Source organism: Geospiza fortis, unplaced genomic scaffold (assembly GCF_000277835.1).
Source record: "Geospiza fortis unplaced genomic scaffold, GeoFor_1.0 scaffold53, whole genome shotgun sequence".
Taxonomy (NCBI): Eukaryota; Metazoa; Chordata; class Aves; order Passeriformes; family Thraupidae; genus Geospiza; species Geospiza fortis.
Genome location: NW_005054305.1, coordinates 1644575 through 1664422, shown reverse-complemented (window position 1 = coordinate 1664422; position 19848 = coordinate 1644575). Strand labels below are relative to the sequence as shown.

Genomic DNA, 19848 nt, shown 5'->3' with positions numbered 1-19848 from the left:
CAATGGATGTGTCAATGTTATTGCCATTTAAATGGTGTTTTACTATGTGTTTCACCACACTGTCTGTAGTTCCGTCTTCTAATACATTGCTTCAACAGAGAGACTTTCAAATAATATTATTCATATACCTTTATCTGTAGTAGGGAGCTGTCTGTGGAATTAATGAGCTATTTTAGATATTTGGAGGTCATAACTAGAGGAAGTTTTAGCAGCTTACCCAGGGTATTGTAACCTTAAGGATAACCTGTTGTGTACATACACTGTTTTTTGCAGATTAAGGGATAAAATGTGGGACCTAAAGTTTCACATATTTAATCTCTAACAAAGCTGATAAATACTTAGTGATATATTTTACAAATTATTTGCAATGTTTGTCTTCCTTAGCTTTAAATGTTCATTACAAAATAACATTAGTCAAAATATTAACATTCCCTTTAGTAATGGTCACAAATCAGTTCACTAGAAAAACAGTATGTATAATGTATCTGTTAAATGATCTTGTTTTATTTTTAGATCTTCAAACATAAAGCTAGACAAGATAATGAAAGAACTGGATGAAGAGGTAATATTTTTCTCCTCTGAAGATGCCTTAATTGGGTGAAGAGTAGAGTTAGGAATAGTACTTTCATGATTCTAAGATATTTTTTCTGTGACTAAAAAAATTGTTCTGTGTTCAAGTTTGAGACCTAACAATCATGCTTCAATACATAACATTGGGAGATTACATTTTTATTTGTACACATTTTCAAAAACTTTTCTTTCTGTTAGTCATGCTGATTTCTGTTTGCTCTGATAAATATTTTACCTAGTCTTGTTTGTTGCAAGTTTTCTGGATTTTATCAAAGTCAATTACTACAAAAATGCAGATGATTTTCTATTGAGTCCTTCTCTTGTCTCTTGATAATAGTTTTATTAGTTTCTTTATATATAATTGTACTAATAACAATTTTTCTAGCAATTGTATAAATTTGTCATGTAGAAGTTAAAAAAAGCTGTCTTTTCTGAAAACCTTTCCAAGGAAGCCAGAAATTTATTCAATTGAAACAATACATCAGTTTCCATGTTTAATTAGCTGCAGAGATCATGCAACTGGTTTTGTGATTGTTCCTTAAAATGTAAGTATAAAATACCAATTCTTTGAATTTTAGGGAAATCAAAGGAAGAACTTGGAAACAGCAGTGTCTCAGATTGAGAAGGAAAAGATGGTATTACAACATAAGATAAACGAGTACCAAAGAAAATTTGAACAAGAGAATGAAAAAAGACGTAATGTGGAAAATGAAGGTATGCAGTATTGTCCAAACGTTGACAGTGAGGATGTATATGATGTGTTTTGGGGAATAATTTAGTATCATAGTGTCTTAAGTGCTGTGCAACTTTAAGGTTTGAAAAGGGATCTTTTCAAATAATGAATACAGATTTTGAATTACTTTTTTTTTGTTCTTATTTTCAAATTCTGTACTCTGCAGCACTGTGCTGTGCTGTTGGTCTGCAAGCACAAAATTTGACTTATAAATATATATAAGAAGCAAAAAGTCAACAAAAGACCTGTCAATGGAAAACAATATTTTGGAACATGTTTGTGCAAAAAAACAAGGATAAAATCCTAAGGTTTTTATAGTATGCTGTATTAATGATGCAATTTCTCTTTAGTGTCCACACTGAAAGATCAGATGGAAGACTTGAAAAAAATCAGCCAGCATTCACAAATTTCAAATGAGAAGATAACACAGTTACAAAAACAAGTATGTTGTTTGTGCTCCTTGTCTTCATTATTTCTTAGATCTGAGTATTCAAATATAGCAAAACTGGCTCCATAATCTTTATATTTGAGAATCTTTGTCTGGTTTATTTTAACAGCTAGAAGAAGCAAATGATTTGCTGAGGACAGAATCTGACACAGCTGCAAGACTGAGAAAGGGCAACACAGAAATGAGCAAATCATTAAGTCAGGTAGAATCACTGAATAGAGAACTGCAGGAAAGGTGCAGAGTTCTGGAAAGCACAAAACTGCAAGTGGAGAAAGATTATTACCAACTACAAGCAGCTTTGGAGTCAGAACGAAGAGACAGAAGTCATGGATCTGAAATGATTGGAGAACTACAGGGTAATTATTCTGAATTTATACTTTACCAAAAAAAGTTGCCATAACCCTACTTAAGTGGAGTTTGGTAATGGGAGGAAAGCCAACCTGCAAAACAGGTGTGACTGAGCAATATCTGGAGATTGGATCTGGCTTCCTGATCATGTTGAGCAGCTCTTGGGAGATAGAGATCCTCAAAATCAAAGAGTGTCAAACACTGATTGTGAGTCTGGGGCTGCACTGACCAAAAGTCTGAGTCCAGTGGTGCAAAAATATGAAGAGCTGATACAGTGCTAGAGAAGATGCAACACTATCTTACTGCCTTGTGCAGTAGCCAAGTTGGTATATCCTGGACTTGCTCTTCTTTCGTGTGTGGAGAAGGCTGGTTTTTTTGTTAAATTGCATTTGTTTTCTTTTATGATGATTCTACATTACTTTTACAAGTAAGGTTAAGAGCACAACAAGGGATGCAGATGCGGAATCCTTTTTTTCAGGATGCTTGAAACTTTCTACTATTTGTATTGATTCTTCTAAAGTAGAAGCTATTCAGATGCATTAGTTCATGGCTGTGTCTACGCTAATGGACCCTGACTCTTAACTTGTCATTTTGAACCATCTGTCTGCAGTATTGAGTTTCCATGAGGCGCAGGCTTTTGATGAGGACTCTCCTTCCCCTACCAAAAGGGAGCTTATGAGACAGAGACTTTTTACCAGGGTCTGTAGTGACAGGACAAGGGTCAATGGTTTTAAATTGAAGGAGAGTAGATTTACATTAGATATAGGAAGAAATTATTACTATAAGGGTGGTGAGACCCTGGGACAGGTTGCCCAGAGAAACTGTTGTTGCCTTGTCCCTGGAAGTGTTTCAGGCTAGGTTGGATGGGGCTTTGAACAACAGGGTCTAGTGAGATGTGTCCCTGCATGTGACAGGGAGATTGGACTACATGATTTTCAGAGGTCTCTTCCAAACCACGTGATTCTACTTAGTATTTCATATAAACTCTTATGCCACACAAGGGTAGATGCTGTGGGGTTTAAGGAATACTTTTACTTTTTCCATGTCATAACGCTTAAAATCATAGGATGGTTTTGTTTGGAAAAGACCTCTAAGATCATTGAGGCCAACTATTAACCCAGAACTGCCAAATCCACCACTAAACCACATCCACTAAGTGCCACATTTACACATCTTTTGAACACTTTTGGGGTGGTGATTCCACACCTTCCATGGGGAGCCTGTTTCAGTGCCTAACTTCCCCATGGTGAGGCGCACTTAGGTGAATACATGTTGTGTACTACCCAAAAATCCGTTTGAAACTGACTTTCTGTGTAATGTGCGTTATCTACCCATTAATGAAGTTAGCATCACTTATAGGTGCTTGTTCCATAGCCTAGCAGAACTTGGGTTAATGAAAGAAATTCTGAATATTAGATAATGGAAGTGATGGAAGGCAGGAACCATTTTTGCATGATTAGTTTTTGTGAATTGTTACTGATGACGTGCATAAAGAGTGTCTAAAAGGGTCAGTTTGCTCTACAATGTATGGCCTTTGCATGCCTGAACAATTTGAAGTATTTGAAATATTTTATGGGCCCATAAATTAATAAAAGTTGCAAAGACAATTGATTAAGTAACATAACTAATATTGAGTGATATTTAATTTTTTGTGGCAGTTCGGATTACAGCTTTACAAGAAGAAGTAAAAAACATTAAAAACAATCTTGAAAGAGTGGAAGCAGAAAGAAAACAAGCACAGGATATGCTTAATCATTCAGAAAAGGTATGGTGAAATGATGTTGAGGCTGATGCTCTTTGTCAGCTTTTGACTATATTTTCAAATGTTATTGATGTTTCCAAGTCCTCAGGTAGTTCTTACTTGTAGCATTGTGCAAGAAAATTGTGTTTGTCATTCATTATTACTGATTCAAGGATCCAATCCTACTGCCAGTAGCGAAGAAATTTTTTTCTGCCTGCCTAACTATGACTGCAAAGACTTGCTTCTGAAAATCTATGAACTTTTTAAAAATCTGTTGTTTTTTCTTTATTTATTTTTTTATCTTTACTGGATTTTAATTTGACTGGATCAGTGCCAGGCAGGCTTTTTAGTCAACTTTGGTGTGGAATTTTTTTCTGTCCTTCCTTCTGAATGTTTCTCTAACATCTCTGATCCTTTCCATATGATGGAAAAACAAGTTAACAGTAAGAGGAAATCCTGCACCCTTTCTCCAGACAGACTGCAGAGTTAACTCTGTCTAGTGAGGTCAGGTAAAGACTTGCCTGTGCTGTGTGGTCTGTGTGAATAAACCAGAGATAGAACAAACAGCCTGTGAGTGAAGGGGACAAGCAATTCTAAGTTGTTGTTATGTGAAGAAGCCATTCAAAGGCCAGTGCTTGTCTCTCAAAGCACATCTTCAGTGCTTGTTTGGTGAATTACTGTTAATGCCTGGCAATCCTAGCAATGAAATAACCCAAATCCATTCAGGTAACAATATTCAGATTCCTCTGTGCTCTAGGATGTCCGTTCATTAGTTTTATGTTTCCAGTTTAGGTGACTACTGATTGTACAAAGGGAGAAGTTTCAATTTTCTTGCAAATTTGTAGACCACTGAGAAAGAGTTAATGAAATTTTTTCCAGAGCACTGAGTACAGTTTTGGTCTGTTACTGTTCTTTGCTAAGCGTGGAAAATAACACTGATAATCTCTTGATAACAGAAATTTAATATTAAAAAGGGAATAAAAATGTGATTCCTCAGGTATTATAGAAATCTGATCACTTTTTCCTTATCTTTAGGAAAAGAATAATTTAGAGATAGATTTGAACTACAAGCTGAAATCCTTACAAGACCGGTTAGAACAGGAAGTGAATGAGCACAAAGTGACAAAAGCGCGGTTAACTGACAAACACCAGTCAATAGAGGAGGCAAGATCAGTTGCAATGTGTGGTAAGTGTTTCCTGCAAGTTTCAGGTGAATACATAATAAAACATGTTCTGATTATGATATTTCAATACACATTGTGTTACACTGTAGTACTCTTGCACCAGTGTTTGATCCCTTTTATAAAGAAAATGTGTATTAAAATCTTAAAACATGAAAACTACACATTTTAAATTATTTTCTCTAACATGCTATTTCATAAAAATTGTATTGTTTCTTAATGTTTTACATACCTTACTTCAGAGCCTTCCTTGGCTTCTAAAATGCTGTTGAATCTTGAGATTCTGTCTAATGCTAAACAGAATTGAAAGAATGCATTATCAAGAGAGATATCTTAGAGCATTCATTCCTGTGTAACTGCATTAAAAATACCAGTGTCGTATTAGGCTTGTCTGAAGTGAAGTGAGAAGTTTCTTTTATAGATGTATATCCATGAATCAAAGGTGTGTCTTGATTTTGTAATTGAATGTGTCAGGTTTTCTCTGTGAAGGTCATCAGTACCTAAATGTGGCTTTTAGAGTTAACAATAACGGTAGCATTTTTTTTCTTTTGCTACTATCCATTCATGGAAATGAAACTTTGCCTTACGTCAAAATGATTACTTCAAGAATTTGTGCTTTTTTTTCTTTCACTGTTTATCTTTCAGTTGTCATGATAATATTCCAGTGCTTTGAATGCAGATTGGAATTATTTTTATTTTTTAGTGTTCCTTGTAATAATGCCAGGATCCTTTTTCTTTCAAAAAAAAAAAAGAAAACCAAACAGCAGAAAAGCTGAAAATCAAACAGCAGAAAAGCTTATATAGCTGAACAAAAAGGTCTGAAAAATATTAGGATAATTATGACTGTTTTTACAAATGCATGCTTGCAGATGCTATGTAATAATTTTTGTTATTTTTCTTTCCTTAATCTTTTTTAGAAATGGAAAAAAAGATAAGGGAAGAACGGGCAGCAAGAGAAAAGGCAGAAAATAGAATAGTTCAAGCTGAAAAACAGTGTTCCATGCTGGACTTCGACCTGAAGCAATCTCAGCAGAAACTGGAACATCTTCTTCAGCAAAAGGAGAGACTGGAAGATGAAGTAAGTAAAAGGTTCATCACTAATAATTTTCTATATAAATGAGAAATTAGAGTTGAACTGAGAAATAGAAAATAAATTCACTTATACTGAGCTCCTTATACAATACAACTCTCAGTAGAATTGAGGATAGTTGTTGGCCTAAGTAGGTTTGCATAATTTCTGCTTGTTTCATAACTCTAGCATGTCTTCCATATTTGAACTTCAATTCAATATAACACATTTTTTTGTGTTTTCTCTTTTTCTAAAGAAAAAAAACTTGCTTGTGAATTTGACTGTGCAGTCTGATTGATGTGGATGATTTACAGGTCTGAGTTTGTGTTGTCTAGTTTGCATTCTTTCCTTTTGTTCAAGGAAATGCAATTAGAATATTGAGTGTGAAAACTAGGTACTAAGAATAATAGCTTCATTCTTAATTTTTCTTTACAGGATAGTGGGAATGAAGTTTAAAACACCTTTCTTAAGGGTCACAACTCATGTAAATTAGTTTTTATGTACTTGATAAGCTGCATTTTTTTTCTAGGGTGAGAGATTTTTAAGATCTGAAATCCATGGAGAGGTTTGCAGACAATTCAGGTTCCTTCACTTGTTGTCTTTCAGATATTTTAAATCAGGGACTTTGAAATAAACTAAAAATGGGAAAACTTTATCATCCTGCAACATCATAGCCATAGGTTCTAAGGGCAGCAGCTTTGTGTGAGATTATTACACTGAAGTGTTTGGAGATTCAGGAATACTTTGACATATGGTACACAGTGTAGCATCTAGTCAGTGGTGTTTAATATAAAAAAAATATTTTATATTATAAAAATATAAAAATATGTGAAACCTCTTGAGCCACATGCAATTGGTTATTTAGCAAAGGCTCCTAAATGGAAATATTTCTCATTTAGGTAAGGAATCTGACACTTAAGCTAGAACAAGAGACGAATAAGCGAATAATGGCACAGAACGAATTAAAGGCACAAGCTTTTGAAGCTGATAACTTGAAGGGCTCTGAGAAGCAACTGAAACAAGAAATCAATACCTTGTTGGAAGCAAAGAGATTACTGGAATTTGAGTTGGCTCAACTTGCAAAGTAAGTAAAAACGTGAAGTAAAATGGAAAAAATTGCTTAATTATACATGTACTATTTTGCCTGTTCCTGCTAGTGAATAAAGTTCTCTGGAGCATAGGCATTTTTTCCTAAACTGAAAGAGTATTTTTAGCTGCATGTTATGATTCCTATGTAGCTGCCTGTTATGATTTCTATATAGCCTTCAGTGTTGGAATATTTTTGTTATGAGCTACAATTCAGAACAGTTCTTGGCTCATCATTCTATGTTAAGGCACACACACATATACATGTGTGTGTGTATATGTGTATATATATATGTATATGTACATATGCCTTTTTAATTTGAATTACTTTTTTATGGATTGACTCTGATGCTACTTACTAAATCATATGGGACTTTTAGTACATGGGAGTCAATAGTTCCCTTTCATTGTCTGATTCATTTTCTTAATGTTTCTTTATCTTAAATTGAAGACATTTTTCATTAATTAGACTTCTATCATATATTCTTTCAGCTGGCTTAGTGTTTCTCTATTTCGAGTACTTCTTGGCTTCTAAATTACATACTGAAAGGATCATTGTTTTAGAATAAGAACTGTATTAAATCAGAATTCTAGGATAGAGCAAACTGTTGCTCTTTGTGAAGTCATATGTATGCAAATGGAAGATCATTGTAGAGTGCTGTTCTGGTTAGAAATTGTCTTTGTCTTTTGTTAGTAGCTGACTTTTTAATTTTTTCCCTTTTTTTTAATTTCTTCAAAGACAGTACAGAGGAAATGAAGGTCAGATGCGTGAGCTTCAGGATCAGCTTGAAGCTGAGCAGTATTTTTCGGTAAGACTTGTAAGGAATTGTGTGTAAGGAATTTTGACATAAATTCATTTAACAGTGAATAGTTGAAACTAAAATTGTTCTAATGTAAGTAACAGCCTGGCATAAATCAGCAATTGAGGAAAACTTGCTTGAAATACAAACAAGGAACAAAATATTAGAGAACATTAGATGGTGTATCTAAAATGTTGTTTTGTTGTTTGTCAAAACTGACATTACATTGAGTAACTGAATTATTATCAGAGTTGTTCCTATCCTGAGGTTAGAAAGGAGATATTTTTCTGATACAATTGCAAATTTGTAGAGAGTTGAAAATCTCCAAACTTACTGGAAAATAGCTCATGCTATTGATCTACCATACATACATTTAAGAACCATAGACTCAGAAGCATTCTGCATGTATTCCTTATTCTCAAAAGCTACCTTCTCTGCACCTAAATCTCTGAAGAACCTTACTGGGTACTCCAGGTAGCCAAAATGTGTATTTCATAGATGTAGTTGGATCTGTTTCGTCCTGTGAAAAGAAACAATAGGATAAAATTATCTGTAACACCTGAACTTCAAATACATTTGTGTATATGGACAGACTCATTTCACTTTGGGAAATACTTTTAAATTTGTTTTTTCCTGGGAGAGGCAGTAAAAAATTTTGTTTACTAAACTGCATATGATTATAATTTCATTATTTGTTATGGGGACTTTTTCTGCATTTCTCCATTACATACTGCTAACAAAAAGATGCAGAGCATTGTGTTTATCAGTTTCTTCTTCTTCACTAATTTGTAGTTTAAATAAGACATTCATAATTCAGTCTGAATATTTAGCAAAAGTAGTTTACTGTAGATCAAATTTTAACTTCCAGAATTACAGGTGATGGTAATAACAACAGTATAGTAATAAAACCCAGAAGTAATTCACAGCAGGAAGTAATTTACATAAATCAGACCTCAGCTGAATCACTTACTAAGTTTGTACAGAAAAAACTTAAGATTCTAAGAGAAGAGGTGCGTGGACACAAAGAGAATGCAATGGGTGAAAGCACAGAATGGTGTTAGCCTTGTTGGATGAACATTTTGAGTCATGTGATGCTTCAAGATGCAGTTTTGCCCTGTTGTGTCTGGGAGACCTGTTCTGCTGTGTCACAGTGCCTTCTGTCTCTTTTGCAGCACCTGTATTTGTGCAGCTATGTAGGGAAACATACTAGAAAATTGAAAACTAATTTGGTCATATCAGTTCCCTACCCAACAGAAACTGTAAAGAAGCATCTGGGAGAGGAAGGAAGGAGGAAATTTGACTAATGACAGTATTGCCATGTGTTGGGGTTTGACAAATCCAAACTAAGTAGTCTGAAAACAGGGAGGAATTTCAGTATGGAATTTGAATAATGATTTATTTATGCTTTCTTTTACAGACACTTTACAAAACTCAGGTTAAGGAACTGAAAGAGGAAATTGATGAAAGGAATAAAGAAACACAAAGAAAAATGCAGGAATTGCAAAATGAAAAGTATGCCCATTATGTTTCTCACATACACCTAAGTTTTTCCTTGTAATACTGTCTCACTCATGTATACTTGTAATCAGAATGAAGATGTTTTAATTCCTTTAGAAAAAGGCCTCAAAAGTGTTCCATAACACCTTGTAAGTGGCAAATACATAGGATGTTACCTATACTGACACACAAAGCCAAATATGGTTATTCATATTTGCTTTGGACATTATCATATCTGTAAGAAGAATAATGACTTCTCTGAAAATTTAGTAAGATTCAAAAATCTTGAGAAACATTCCAATTTGTGGTTATCATCTCGTCAGCTTTTAAAATTTGATTATGTTATCCTGATAATTACTTAATAGTAAGTAATTAGTCAGTAATACTTAATAGTAAGTTCTATACTCGGTAAAATAATTTGAGAAAAAGGCAACGAAGTCTTTGAAATTTAGTATACTTCTGATTACAGCTAAACTAGTTATTATTAACAACCATTAATTGTTATGTACTATTTTGTAAGCTATCAAATAAGAAAAAAAAATTTAAGCTTGTTTTTCCAGTTTCTTAATTTATTTCATGTTCTGAAGAAGGAGACTGTAGCCTTACAGATCAAGTACAGTTTCTTCTAAAGTCTGTGTCTCTTGTTCTGCTTGAGCATCAGCACTGGAAAGCAGTCTGAAGGGCAGAGGTTATGTACAGTGTTTGTTTTGTACAGCAGTTTGGTAGGCTAAGAAAGGGAGAAAGAAAAGATGTTGTGCTAATAAATATGGTATAGGAGGAAAATATATGTGCCTCTGCAAAATTGTTCATAAGTGGTAACCAACATAAAGAAATGGGAAGGGAGGAGAAGGTAGGCAAGACTACCCTTATACTTCTTGGGGTTATTTATTTTCGTACTTCTTTTTATAGATGCTTTGTATTCTATTCCCTCACCATTCTCTGCAATCTTATGTTCATCCAAGATGTTTCTCACTTGGATATAACTATGGGAATTATGATAATGGGCAAATGTGGGTTAAGTATCTTTTGATGGACCACTCTCTACATATAATTTAGTTTTATTTTCTGTTCCTCGAAGGCAGGAGAATACATCTTGGTGTTTCATGGATGATTGAAATGTTAATGAAGATGGCAGTAAAGGCTTGCTGCTGTAGCTTGTGTGGACCATCAAAAGATACAAGTGTACAGAATGCAGTTTTGTAACTCTTGCTTTTCTTAAGAAACTAAGATAATGACCATTAGCTGAGTGATATAATTTGGGTTTGACAGTTTTCCTGAAAATTTGGAATATTTTGCATAGGAAAAGGAAATCTTAATGCCCTTTTTACAGAGAAACACTCGCTGCGCAGTTGGATTTAGCTGAAACCAAAGCTGAGTCAGAACGGTTGGCACGGGCACTCGCTGAAGAGCAGTATTATGAACTGAATCAGGAAAGCAAAAAAGCTGCATCAAGGCACAGACAAGAATTGACTGATAAGGACATCATCATAAGAAGGGTAAATTAACTGTTATACCTGTGTACATCTCTTCTGGCTGGAAACCAAAATTCATGGTTTTAATTAATGAAGTCCTGTTGTGATCATAAGTGATAACTAATTAAGTATCTTAAGTTTTGGGCTCACTCGGAGCCTTTAAATTTCATCATGTGGCCTCCCTAAAAAACAAAATTCATTAATCTGAGGTGAAGCCAGAATGAAAGTCAAGTGAATGTCTATAATTCAGTTACTAAGCCTTTTGTATTTACTTCTTGTCATTGCCAAGTGTATTATTTAAATCTTGTAGATTTGTGGAGCTGTGTATTAGAGACTCTTATTGCAGAGTAATTTAGTCTTTAAAAAAAAGGCCACTTGAGAGTCTCAAGTTTCACAACCCAAACCCCAAAATGTAATTTTTGAAGACACTTTATAGCATAGCTTTTGGATGTTAATATGAACTTGATAAATGTCTTTAACTGAAAAGTCTCAAACAGCAAGCCATATGTAGCATAGCTATTTTATCATTGTTTTTTCCCATTTAGCATCAGCTGTGCATGTATTCTTAAAAATCCTGGGGGTGTAAAGTTCTAGGTGTAACTGAGTTTGGCTCAGTTGATCAAAGCTTTCTGTTAATGCTACCATGGATATTCCATCTCTGTGAAAAGATAGTGCAAATAATGTTTATTTCATGAATTTGCTTTTTTAAGCTTGAGATTTACAGAATACCACTATTTCTTAAGCAGCATTTAGAAGACTATGTCTGTGGCATCAAAGGAATACCTTCTGGCCAATATATTTTTGGTTTCAAGTTTCTGATAATTTTGTCAGACAGCTTCATACACAATTATTTGTATAGACTTCAAACAAAACCTTTATTTAGGAATACAGTTATGTATGTTTTTTCATATATATTTGTCAAGTGATCCTGGCTATGGCAGTGAACATGGTCACATATTGAAAGTTGTTGAGGTTTTCCTTTCCAACTTTCTCCTGCTTTTTTTTTTTTGCAAGCTCTGTACATATTTACCTATGTCTGCTTTGTCTTAGTCCAAATTTAGTTTTGTTTTTATCTTGATTTTCATGATTTATCCAGTAAATTGCATAAATATGCAGATTTTCATGATTAGCAGTAAATGCCGTGTATCTACTCTAGATTTAATGCTGGAGTTCTAGCATCTGTCAGCTACTTTTCTGTCTGGATTCACAGTATCAGGCCTCTACATATTAGTTTTTCCAAAGTACAACAAATTAAAATTGCCACATTCCATAACTGACAATCTAGCTTCGCTTAAGTTGATTTTTGATTCCATATGACAGTGTTGTCAGTTCTGCAGTGATTTTTTTTTTTTCTGGGACAGGTGTATTTTGAGCCTTCTGATAAATCAAAACAACACAAGAATACTAGCATTTTTTACAAGTTCACATAGGCAGAAGGTGTTCTAAGGAAATGGTTGTTATAGAAGTAAGGGTATTTAAAATAATAGTATTATAGATGTTTTTTGAATTTATGTCACATTCTTTATTCTAAAATGCATTTCTTTTCATGTAGCTGGAAGAAACTAATAATACTTTAACCAAAGATGTCGATTTAATAACAAAGGAAAATACAGAAATCAGTGAAAAATTTAAGAAACAAGAGGAAGGTATGTCATATTTGGAGTTTTAATTGATCTGTTCTGAAGCATGCCTGAATTTGAAGCACATGTGAAAAAATGGGAAGTGGAAGAAGACATTGCTATTTATCTTCCATGTAATTTTGGGCTTGATGTTGCCTTTAGTATTTCAGCTTTGTGCCTTTCTGATATATCCTTCTGGTCATTTTCTGTCATTGCAGTAGTGTTAAACTGGTGATCTTTATCTTTGCAAGTTGTATTTTGCTCAAAAAGGGAAGCAACAGGAAAACAGAATGGAAAAAAGATGCCCTTATAGAAGTAATTAAGTTTAAAAATAATTACCTTGTACTAAAATACCTCCAAATTGAATATTATTTTAACAGATTACAAAATGAAAAAAGAGGAGGAAATTAGCAATATTAGAATGCAATATGAGAAGAGCATAAGCACTGAAAGAACTCTGAAGACACAGGTACAACTTTTTATGCACTTTATTAGCAATTATTACTTTGCATTAATAGAAGTATTTCAGGTTTTTTGCTTTTGTGAACAAACTCTTAGTTCCTTTGAATTCAAGTTTATATTCCCCATGATGTACAAATATGCATTGTTAATTTACATTTGAAAGAATAAGTTTTGATGCCGCATACTTTTCAGTATTACTTCAGTTGTGAGTAAGGGCCATTTGTGTTGGTGAAGGGATTTTTTTTTTATCAGATCCTGTAACTAGAGGAACTGAGAAGTTTTTTATGAAACATGCTGCCTATGTAATTTTTCTTACTGGTTCCCCTTTTTCTTGACAGGCCGTCAACAAACTGGCTGAGATAATGAATCGGAAAGATTTTAAAATAGACAGAAAGAAAGCTAACATGCAAGATTTGAGGAAGAAGGAGAAGGAAAACCGAAAGCTCCAATTAGAACTTAATCAAGAAAAAGAGAAATTCAACCAGATTGTTGTGAAATACCAAAAAGAGCTTAATGAAATGCAAGCGGTAAAATAATTTAATTTTTTATCATACTGTGGAATATATATACACACACACATATATACATACATATGTACACACATATATATGTGTGTGTATGTGTATGTATAGATATATATATGTATAGATATATATATAGATATGTATAGATGTAGATGTAGATATAGATATGAGTTTTGTTTTCAAAATACTTGCCTGCCATGTTTTTGGTAACACAGTAACTATGTGTGTGTATATAAATACAGCAACTAGCAGAAGAATCTACGTACAGGAATGAGCTCCAGATGCAGCTGGATAGTAAAGAGAGTGACATAGAACAACTGCGAAGGAAAATCATGGACCTCCAGCAAGGAATGGATTCTACCAGTGTTGCCAGTCTTCCGACAGATGAAACAGATGGAAATCTTTCAGGTATGAGAAAAGCAGATTTGAACTACTTGGCTGTGTTGCATACACATTGTTCTGGAAGGTATTGTTTCAAACAATTACTTGTTATTGCTTCTTAAAGTCTTCTGGCTGTCTAATTCTGTATCATACCTCCACTTCCTTTCTTTCTTTTTTTTTTATTTCATACCTAGGTTGCTTATATTTAAAACTTAATTTTTTCTCACATCACACTTCCCACTGTATTGCTTGGTATTAGCATTGTTTGTATGCACTTTTGAGGAAGGAGTATCTTTACATCTCTTGTTTTTCAAATATAGTGATTACAATGTGCAGTATTTGGTGAAGAGAAGACAGGGCCAGCACTTCTACAACATCATTATTATATTTTATATCTTGAATGCAAAATTGTCTTGGTCTTATCTCTTCTTATTCAGTCATGTAGCCCCTCTGTGACAACTGGCAATTATTGCTGATATGAAAAATAATTGGAGGAATTTCCATAATAAATTTATGGGTGTATGGTACTCTGATTTAGCAGATTAAAATAAGAACATGTAATACAGCATAGCCAGCCATGTATCAGTACCAGGCACTGTACTTTGAGAGCCACTGTTAAACTGGTTAGTTATTTACCTCTCCCCTTCCCCAGAGTTTGAAAAGTGTAATCAGTCAGTACTTCCACATGATTTGCTTCTGTATATCTCAATACAGGAAAAAAATTTAGTGTAATCAGGTGTGCTTGACAATTTCTGTACATCATAGCTAGGTATATCTTTTTTCTGTATGGTTAAGTAATTTTTAGAATTCATTGTGATTTTTTTCAATATATTTTTGATAAGTCTGAATTTCATTGTAGGAAAATATTTTTAGACATACAAAACCAGAATACTATTTTGGGTATTTTATGACTTCAGTGGATGAATAGTCAGATAAAGTAAATAGAATAATTTTAGATGTGTCTTTTCCTGTTAATGCACTTCATGCTGCTCAAATTGCCACATTCTAGAGTTTTTCCAGGAGTCTTAGAGTGATTGAAATTTCAGGTAGGTTATCAGTCTTAGTACATGTTTTGATGTAGTTACTCCTTTCTGTGTCTGTTTATGTTTCCTATCTTCCCCTAGTGTATTTTTAGATTTTTATTTTTAGTTAATACTGTAATGAATTTAATTTTAAAATAGATTTTTGTTCAGATAATGGTATATGCAACTTCCATTTTGTTCAAGAAGCCTTTTGCATTTTGGAGTTTTATCTGTAAATTGCCGTCTTGTAAAGATTTTGTCTTTTGACAGCATCTTCAAGGCAAACTCCCACTGGAAATTCTCTGAATTATTAGATTGGTTAAGGAACATTTTTTTTTCCTTAGCTATCACCTGCTAGGAATTCCTTCTGGTATTTCTGAGGTATCAGTACTTCTCAGGAATTTTTCTCATACATACTAATTTTCAGTGTATTCCATTTAACAGGGATAAAAAGGAAATCAGAGAGGTTTTCTTATTAAAGTGGATTTTTTCTCCCCTCAAATTACAAATTGGAATCAAGCCTTATTGTTTTTAAGCGTCTTGTAATTGAAGAAGATTGTAGTTCATAATTTTAGTAGAAAATTTCTGAACTCTTTTCAGTTGAGAGCTTTAGGGTTTTTTCCTGCAACAAAACAGACCAGATTTATTCTACTCAAAAAAGTAGTTTTGAACTTTCTCACTTCCCTTCTCAGCCATTTTCATTTGATGGCTGTTGTGTATTATATGGAAAACATGAATGCTTCCATCTGGCCGTAGATACCTTCCCTATTTTTTTTTTCTTAAAGGCAATAGTGTGTCAGTATGACCCCACTGTGTCCCAGATCTTGGATGGACTGTAGGAAAAAGCTCTTTCTTTGTCTGCCTCAATAAGGAAGGTTATTTTCAGTTTTGCCTCTGGAGATGTGTGCCATCAGGCTTTTGGCTGCCTAATCTGTTGCTTCCATTTTGGGGCAGAAATTTCAGTCTGTACAAGATCTTTTCAAGTCAGCTGGTAATTCCCATTGTTGATTAGAACATGACAGTTCTGGTGTTCTTGGGTGAAGTGTCTACTTGTTAGCCCTCAACTATTTCTTTTTTGTTAGCTTTTCATTTCTCTTCTCTTTTTTGCCCTTTTTTCTACACATGCCTCTGATTTTTACTACAGTTGTCCTGCTGGTTTGATACAGGTAGGACCTCTAATACATATTATTAGGACTTATCTAGATTTAGATCATGTCCCTACATGCTGCTTTGTTTTTGTTTTTGTTTTTTTTTTGACTGAGTTTCTGGGTTGATCAGGATCTGAATAAGAAGCAGTTTGGTAATTAAAGGAGATTAAGTGACATTAGTGTAGTGAAATTTCACACACTTGTCAAAGAGCTAAGCAGAGGGTGAAAAAGGAGTGCAGTAGCATTATAAAGATGACAAAGAACCCAGCCAGACTTCAGAATAGAAATAGCCCATGCCAAAGAAAGAGGAAATTATCCAGCACATAGGTTTTTTCCTGCCAACCAGGTAATTAGTGTACAAGCCAGAAGGTGACATATTGCAGCAGCTCATTTGCTACAGTTTTGTTGTATGATGTTGATTGTCTTCAAGTGTGTGCCAAGTTCCCATCACTCCCACAGCCCAAACATGGCCATTCCTTCAGAGCACCTTGAATAGCATCTTGTTTTTAAGGGCTGGATGTGATGAGTGGTCAATAGCTGGTGCACCAGTTCTAAAGGCAAAGGCTCTATTAAAATTTTTTTTAGCAAATAAATGGTTGAATTTTATAATAGGTAATTATAGTATGATTTTTTTATTTCCCTGTCAAAATAAAAACATCACCAGGGAAAAAAATAAAGATGCAAAATAATAGAAGCATGTATAAAAGAATGATTCCATGGTCATGATTCTGGCAATGGGCAGTTTTTGGTTTGAGAAAAATTTTTATACTTAAAAAATGTTAAGGAAAAAAAAGTCTCTATTTAGAAATAGACACAGAGAAATCACATGGTAACACACTTTACAGCTGCATTTCTCTTGGAGCTGTTTTCTGTCTGCCATTGGCTTAAATATTCCCTCAAATTTTGGTAGCTGCTAGGACAACTTATATTCTCCCAAGTTGGGGATTGACCCCTTTACACAATCCAGGCTATTCTCAGGCTCTTGCTCACTTACATGGGAAAGATGATTATGTGGATGAAAGTTTTTCCTTGTATTCAATTCTAGGCATGTTTTGTAACTCTCGCTCCTGATTATTGATTCAGATAGCAGCTCATATCTCAGTTGGTGTCCCCACTGTTAACAGAGTCCTTGCTGAAACAACTGAGGTATTTGCTTTTAAATTATGCCTTTGGAATGCCTCTTCCTCCTGGCTGGACTTAGCGAGTCTCTATACTTGCATGATTGTAAACAGAATTCCTTTTTGCCAAGACAGAACATAATCAGGAACGTGAGGGTTTTTTCTCCTAATTGTTACAGGGCACTTAACTTGTTGTGAATTGCTTCTTTTCATCTGATTGGCAGGATCACTTAAGCAATTTAGCTGCCCTACAGGTTTAACTGCAGCACATAATATTTTACAGCATATGTTGTCATGTTTTGCACAAAGATAGGAATAATGAATGTGTGGAGCATTTAAGCCAGCAGTTTTATTGGACGCAGATAGGATTTCCTGAAGCAGCCTGCATAAACCCCAAAGCAAGATCCAGTCAGAAATCCTTGCTGAAATCCACATGAAATTATAGTAGGGCAGTCTGCAGAAGGAAAAATCCAAATTGGAAGAAAGGAAATAATCAGCAAGATAGTATCTGCATGTTTTTGGTTGCTGTGGAAGACTCTTAGGAGTAGGAATTCTTGAGCATTGGAAAGAGATGCTCTGCTGTTACTGAAAGCACCCACATACAGTCATGGTTGTCTTGTGTGATTTTATTGAAGTCTTACTGTTAGCACTCTTATCATACTGAATCCCTATGAATCCTGGTAGTCTGGATACTAGCCATGAAAATGTTTGGAATACAAATCTACATTTAAAATATATTCAGAGATAACTACAAGATCTGTAGCCTTTATGGAATTCTTTCTTCATATCCTATTTAGATCCAGCTAACCATCAGATCTTTTTGAGGCCTATCTTAGACTTTCTGGATTGCAAATATGAGGTATCAATTCTGGTATTTTTTCCAAAATACAGGGGAGTTGTCAGGCAATAGTTTCGAGCCTATTTTTAAAACAGGAATGGAAGATTCTTTTTTTAAGTCTAGATAGCCCATATTTTCTTAATTACTTAAGCAGAACACTCATAAATATTAGTCTTCTGGATCAAATATTTGTGAAATGGCCAGATGAGCATTTGCAGTTATGCTAAGTCTGTCAAGAGAAATGAAAATGCACTATAAATATTACTTGAGAGGAACCTTTGTGGTGAGGTTGGAATGAAGGAGCTCATCTACCCTTTCAAGAGTACATTTGGTTCCAGACAAATTTTAGCTTTGTTGAAAAGATGATCAGAAACTGTTACTTTCAACTGCAAGATGTTATTCACAGCTCAGAAATCGTCTCTTATTAAAATAGAATTTGCTCCCTAAAATAGATTTGTTGTAGACAGAAAAGAATGTCGACGGATTCATTTGAAATACCTCATTTACTTCCTACTTCTTTTGAAATTGTTTTCAGAACATGCTGAAGTAGAAGGAAACCTAGAAAAACTTATACTGTCCCTATAAGCATTGTTTAAAATTCATCATCATTGGATCTTTCCAGATTTTCATATGCCACAATTTCAACAGAAGCTTTCTTTTCTTTTCTTAACAAGTCATCCTTCCTACATTCCTTTTGAATGACAGTTTTCCATACTTTGTTTTTTATTAGCAATTCATCACTTTGTTTTGCAATGAAAACCTGAGTTCTAGGATGTTTCTATGATTTCTAAAAATGGAAGAATCTTCTCTTAGTGTAAAAATTAATCAAAGTATTCAAAACAAGGTAACCATATCTGTGAGGCCTGTAGACATCAAGGAAATAGGTTTTATTTTCCAAAGCTACTGAATATCAATAACTGGGGAGAGTCTGGGATAGCAGAGGGAGTGGGGTTGGGGGGTGTGGGGTCCTTACCCCCCAGTCCCCACAGTTCTTATGCAGATGTGAGAAGGCAGAAGGTACAAATCTCCTTCACTTTTCTGGGAAGTTTTTTTACAGGAATGAGTTTTGCTAACATGCTTTTCTTCCAGTTGATATCAGTAGTTCAGTGGTCCTCCAGTATTTTGAAGCCATTCTCTGTGGAGAAATTATGGGAAATTATTCCATATTCCTAAGTGTAGTCCATTTCTAAATATTGCCTGCTGTAAGGCTGATGTGAGAAGGATTTTTACATGCCTAATTGTAATCCCTTGCTAGGCCATCAGTTCCATTGTAATTCTATATAGCTAAGCATATGCACAGTAACTTGTATGCATTTGAATTCATTTCTGAACTTGCTGGGATATACCTCACACAGAGTAATTCCTGAAGGACAAAAGGAACCAGTAGCTCCTCAGGACATAAATAGTTGTGGAGAATGTTTCAGAAAATTTTAACTTAATGTTTTTGAAGTTTTCAGTGCTACTATTACCTTGCTTCATAATTTTAAATTTTAGAAGCCACTCTCAGTTAGCTGGAAGGGCTTTCTAAATCAACAGTCCACATTAGGCAGAATGCTAATTTCCTGTGGCCCTTTTTTGCATCATGCTAAACTATTTCAGTAGTTTAATGGTGGGAAAATAGGATATTATATTTCTCTTTGGATAATTTTTCGCTGAAAAACTTGTCTCTTATTCTTTATATCTAGTTGATTCTTCCTGCATTCCTTATTTAATTATCTCCTATGCTTATCTTCTGTGAGTAATGGGACACCCATGTAGCTTTGCTTGCTCTCTCTCCTTTTTTTGTTTCCT

At 34.4% G+C, this 19848-nt stretch overlaps 1 protein-coding gene across 1 annotated transcript in view; it reads left to right on the top strand.

Annotated features, from left to right (window-relative positions):
* ROCK1 (Rho associated coiled-coil containing protein kinase 1) overlaps positions 1-19848 on the top strand; it is an 82696-nt gene that overhangs the window by 50354 nt on the left and 12494 nt on the right. Inside the window, exons 13-27 of the mRNA XM_005418282.2 lie at positions 514-562; positions 1149-1284; positions 1654-1745; positions 1861-2107; positions 3758-3864; positions 4876-5026; positions 5939-6099; positions 6990-7174; positions 7916-7985; positions 9394-9488; positions 10804-10969; positions 12498-12591; positions 12945-13033; positions 13365-13553; positions 13793-13958. Of these exons, the coding sequence (XP_005418339.1) occupies positions 514-562; positions 1149-1284; positions 1654-1745; positions 1861-2107; positions 3758-3864; positions 4876-5026; positions 5939-6099; positions 6990-7174; positions 7916-7985; positions 9394-9488; positions 10804-10969; positions 12498-12591; positions 12945-13033; positions 13365-13553; positions 13793-13958 (1997 nt within the window). The remainder of the gene's footprint in view (positions 1-513; positions 563-1148; positions 1285-1653; positions 1746-1860; positions 2108-3757; positions 3865-4875; positions 5027-5938; positions 6100-6989; positions 7175-7915; positions 7986-9393; positions 9489-10803; positions 10970-12497; positions 12592-12944; positions 13034-13364; positions 13554-13792; positions 13959-19848) is intronic.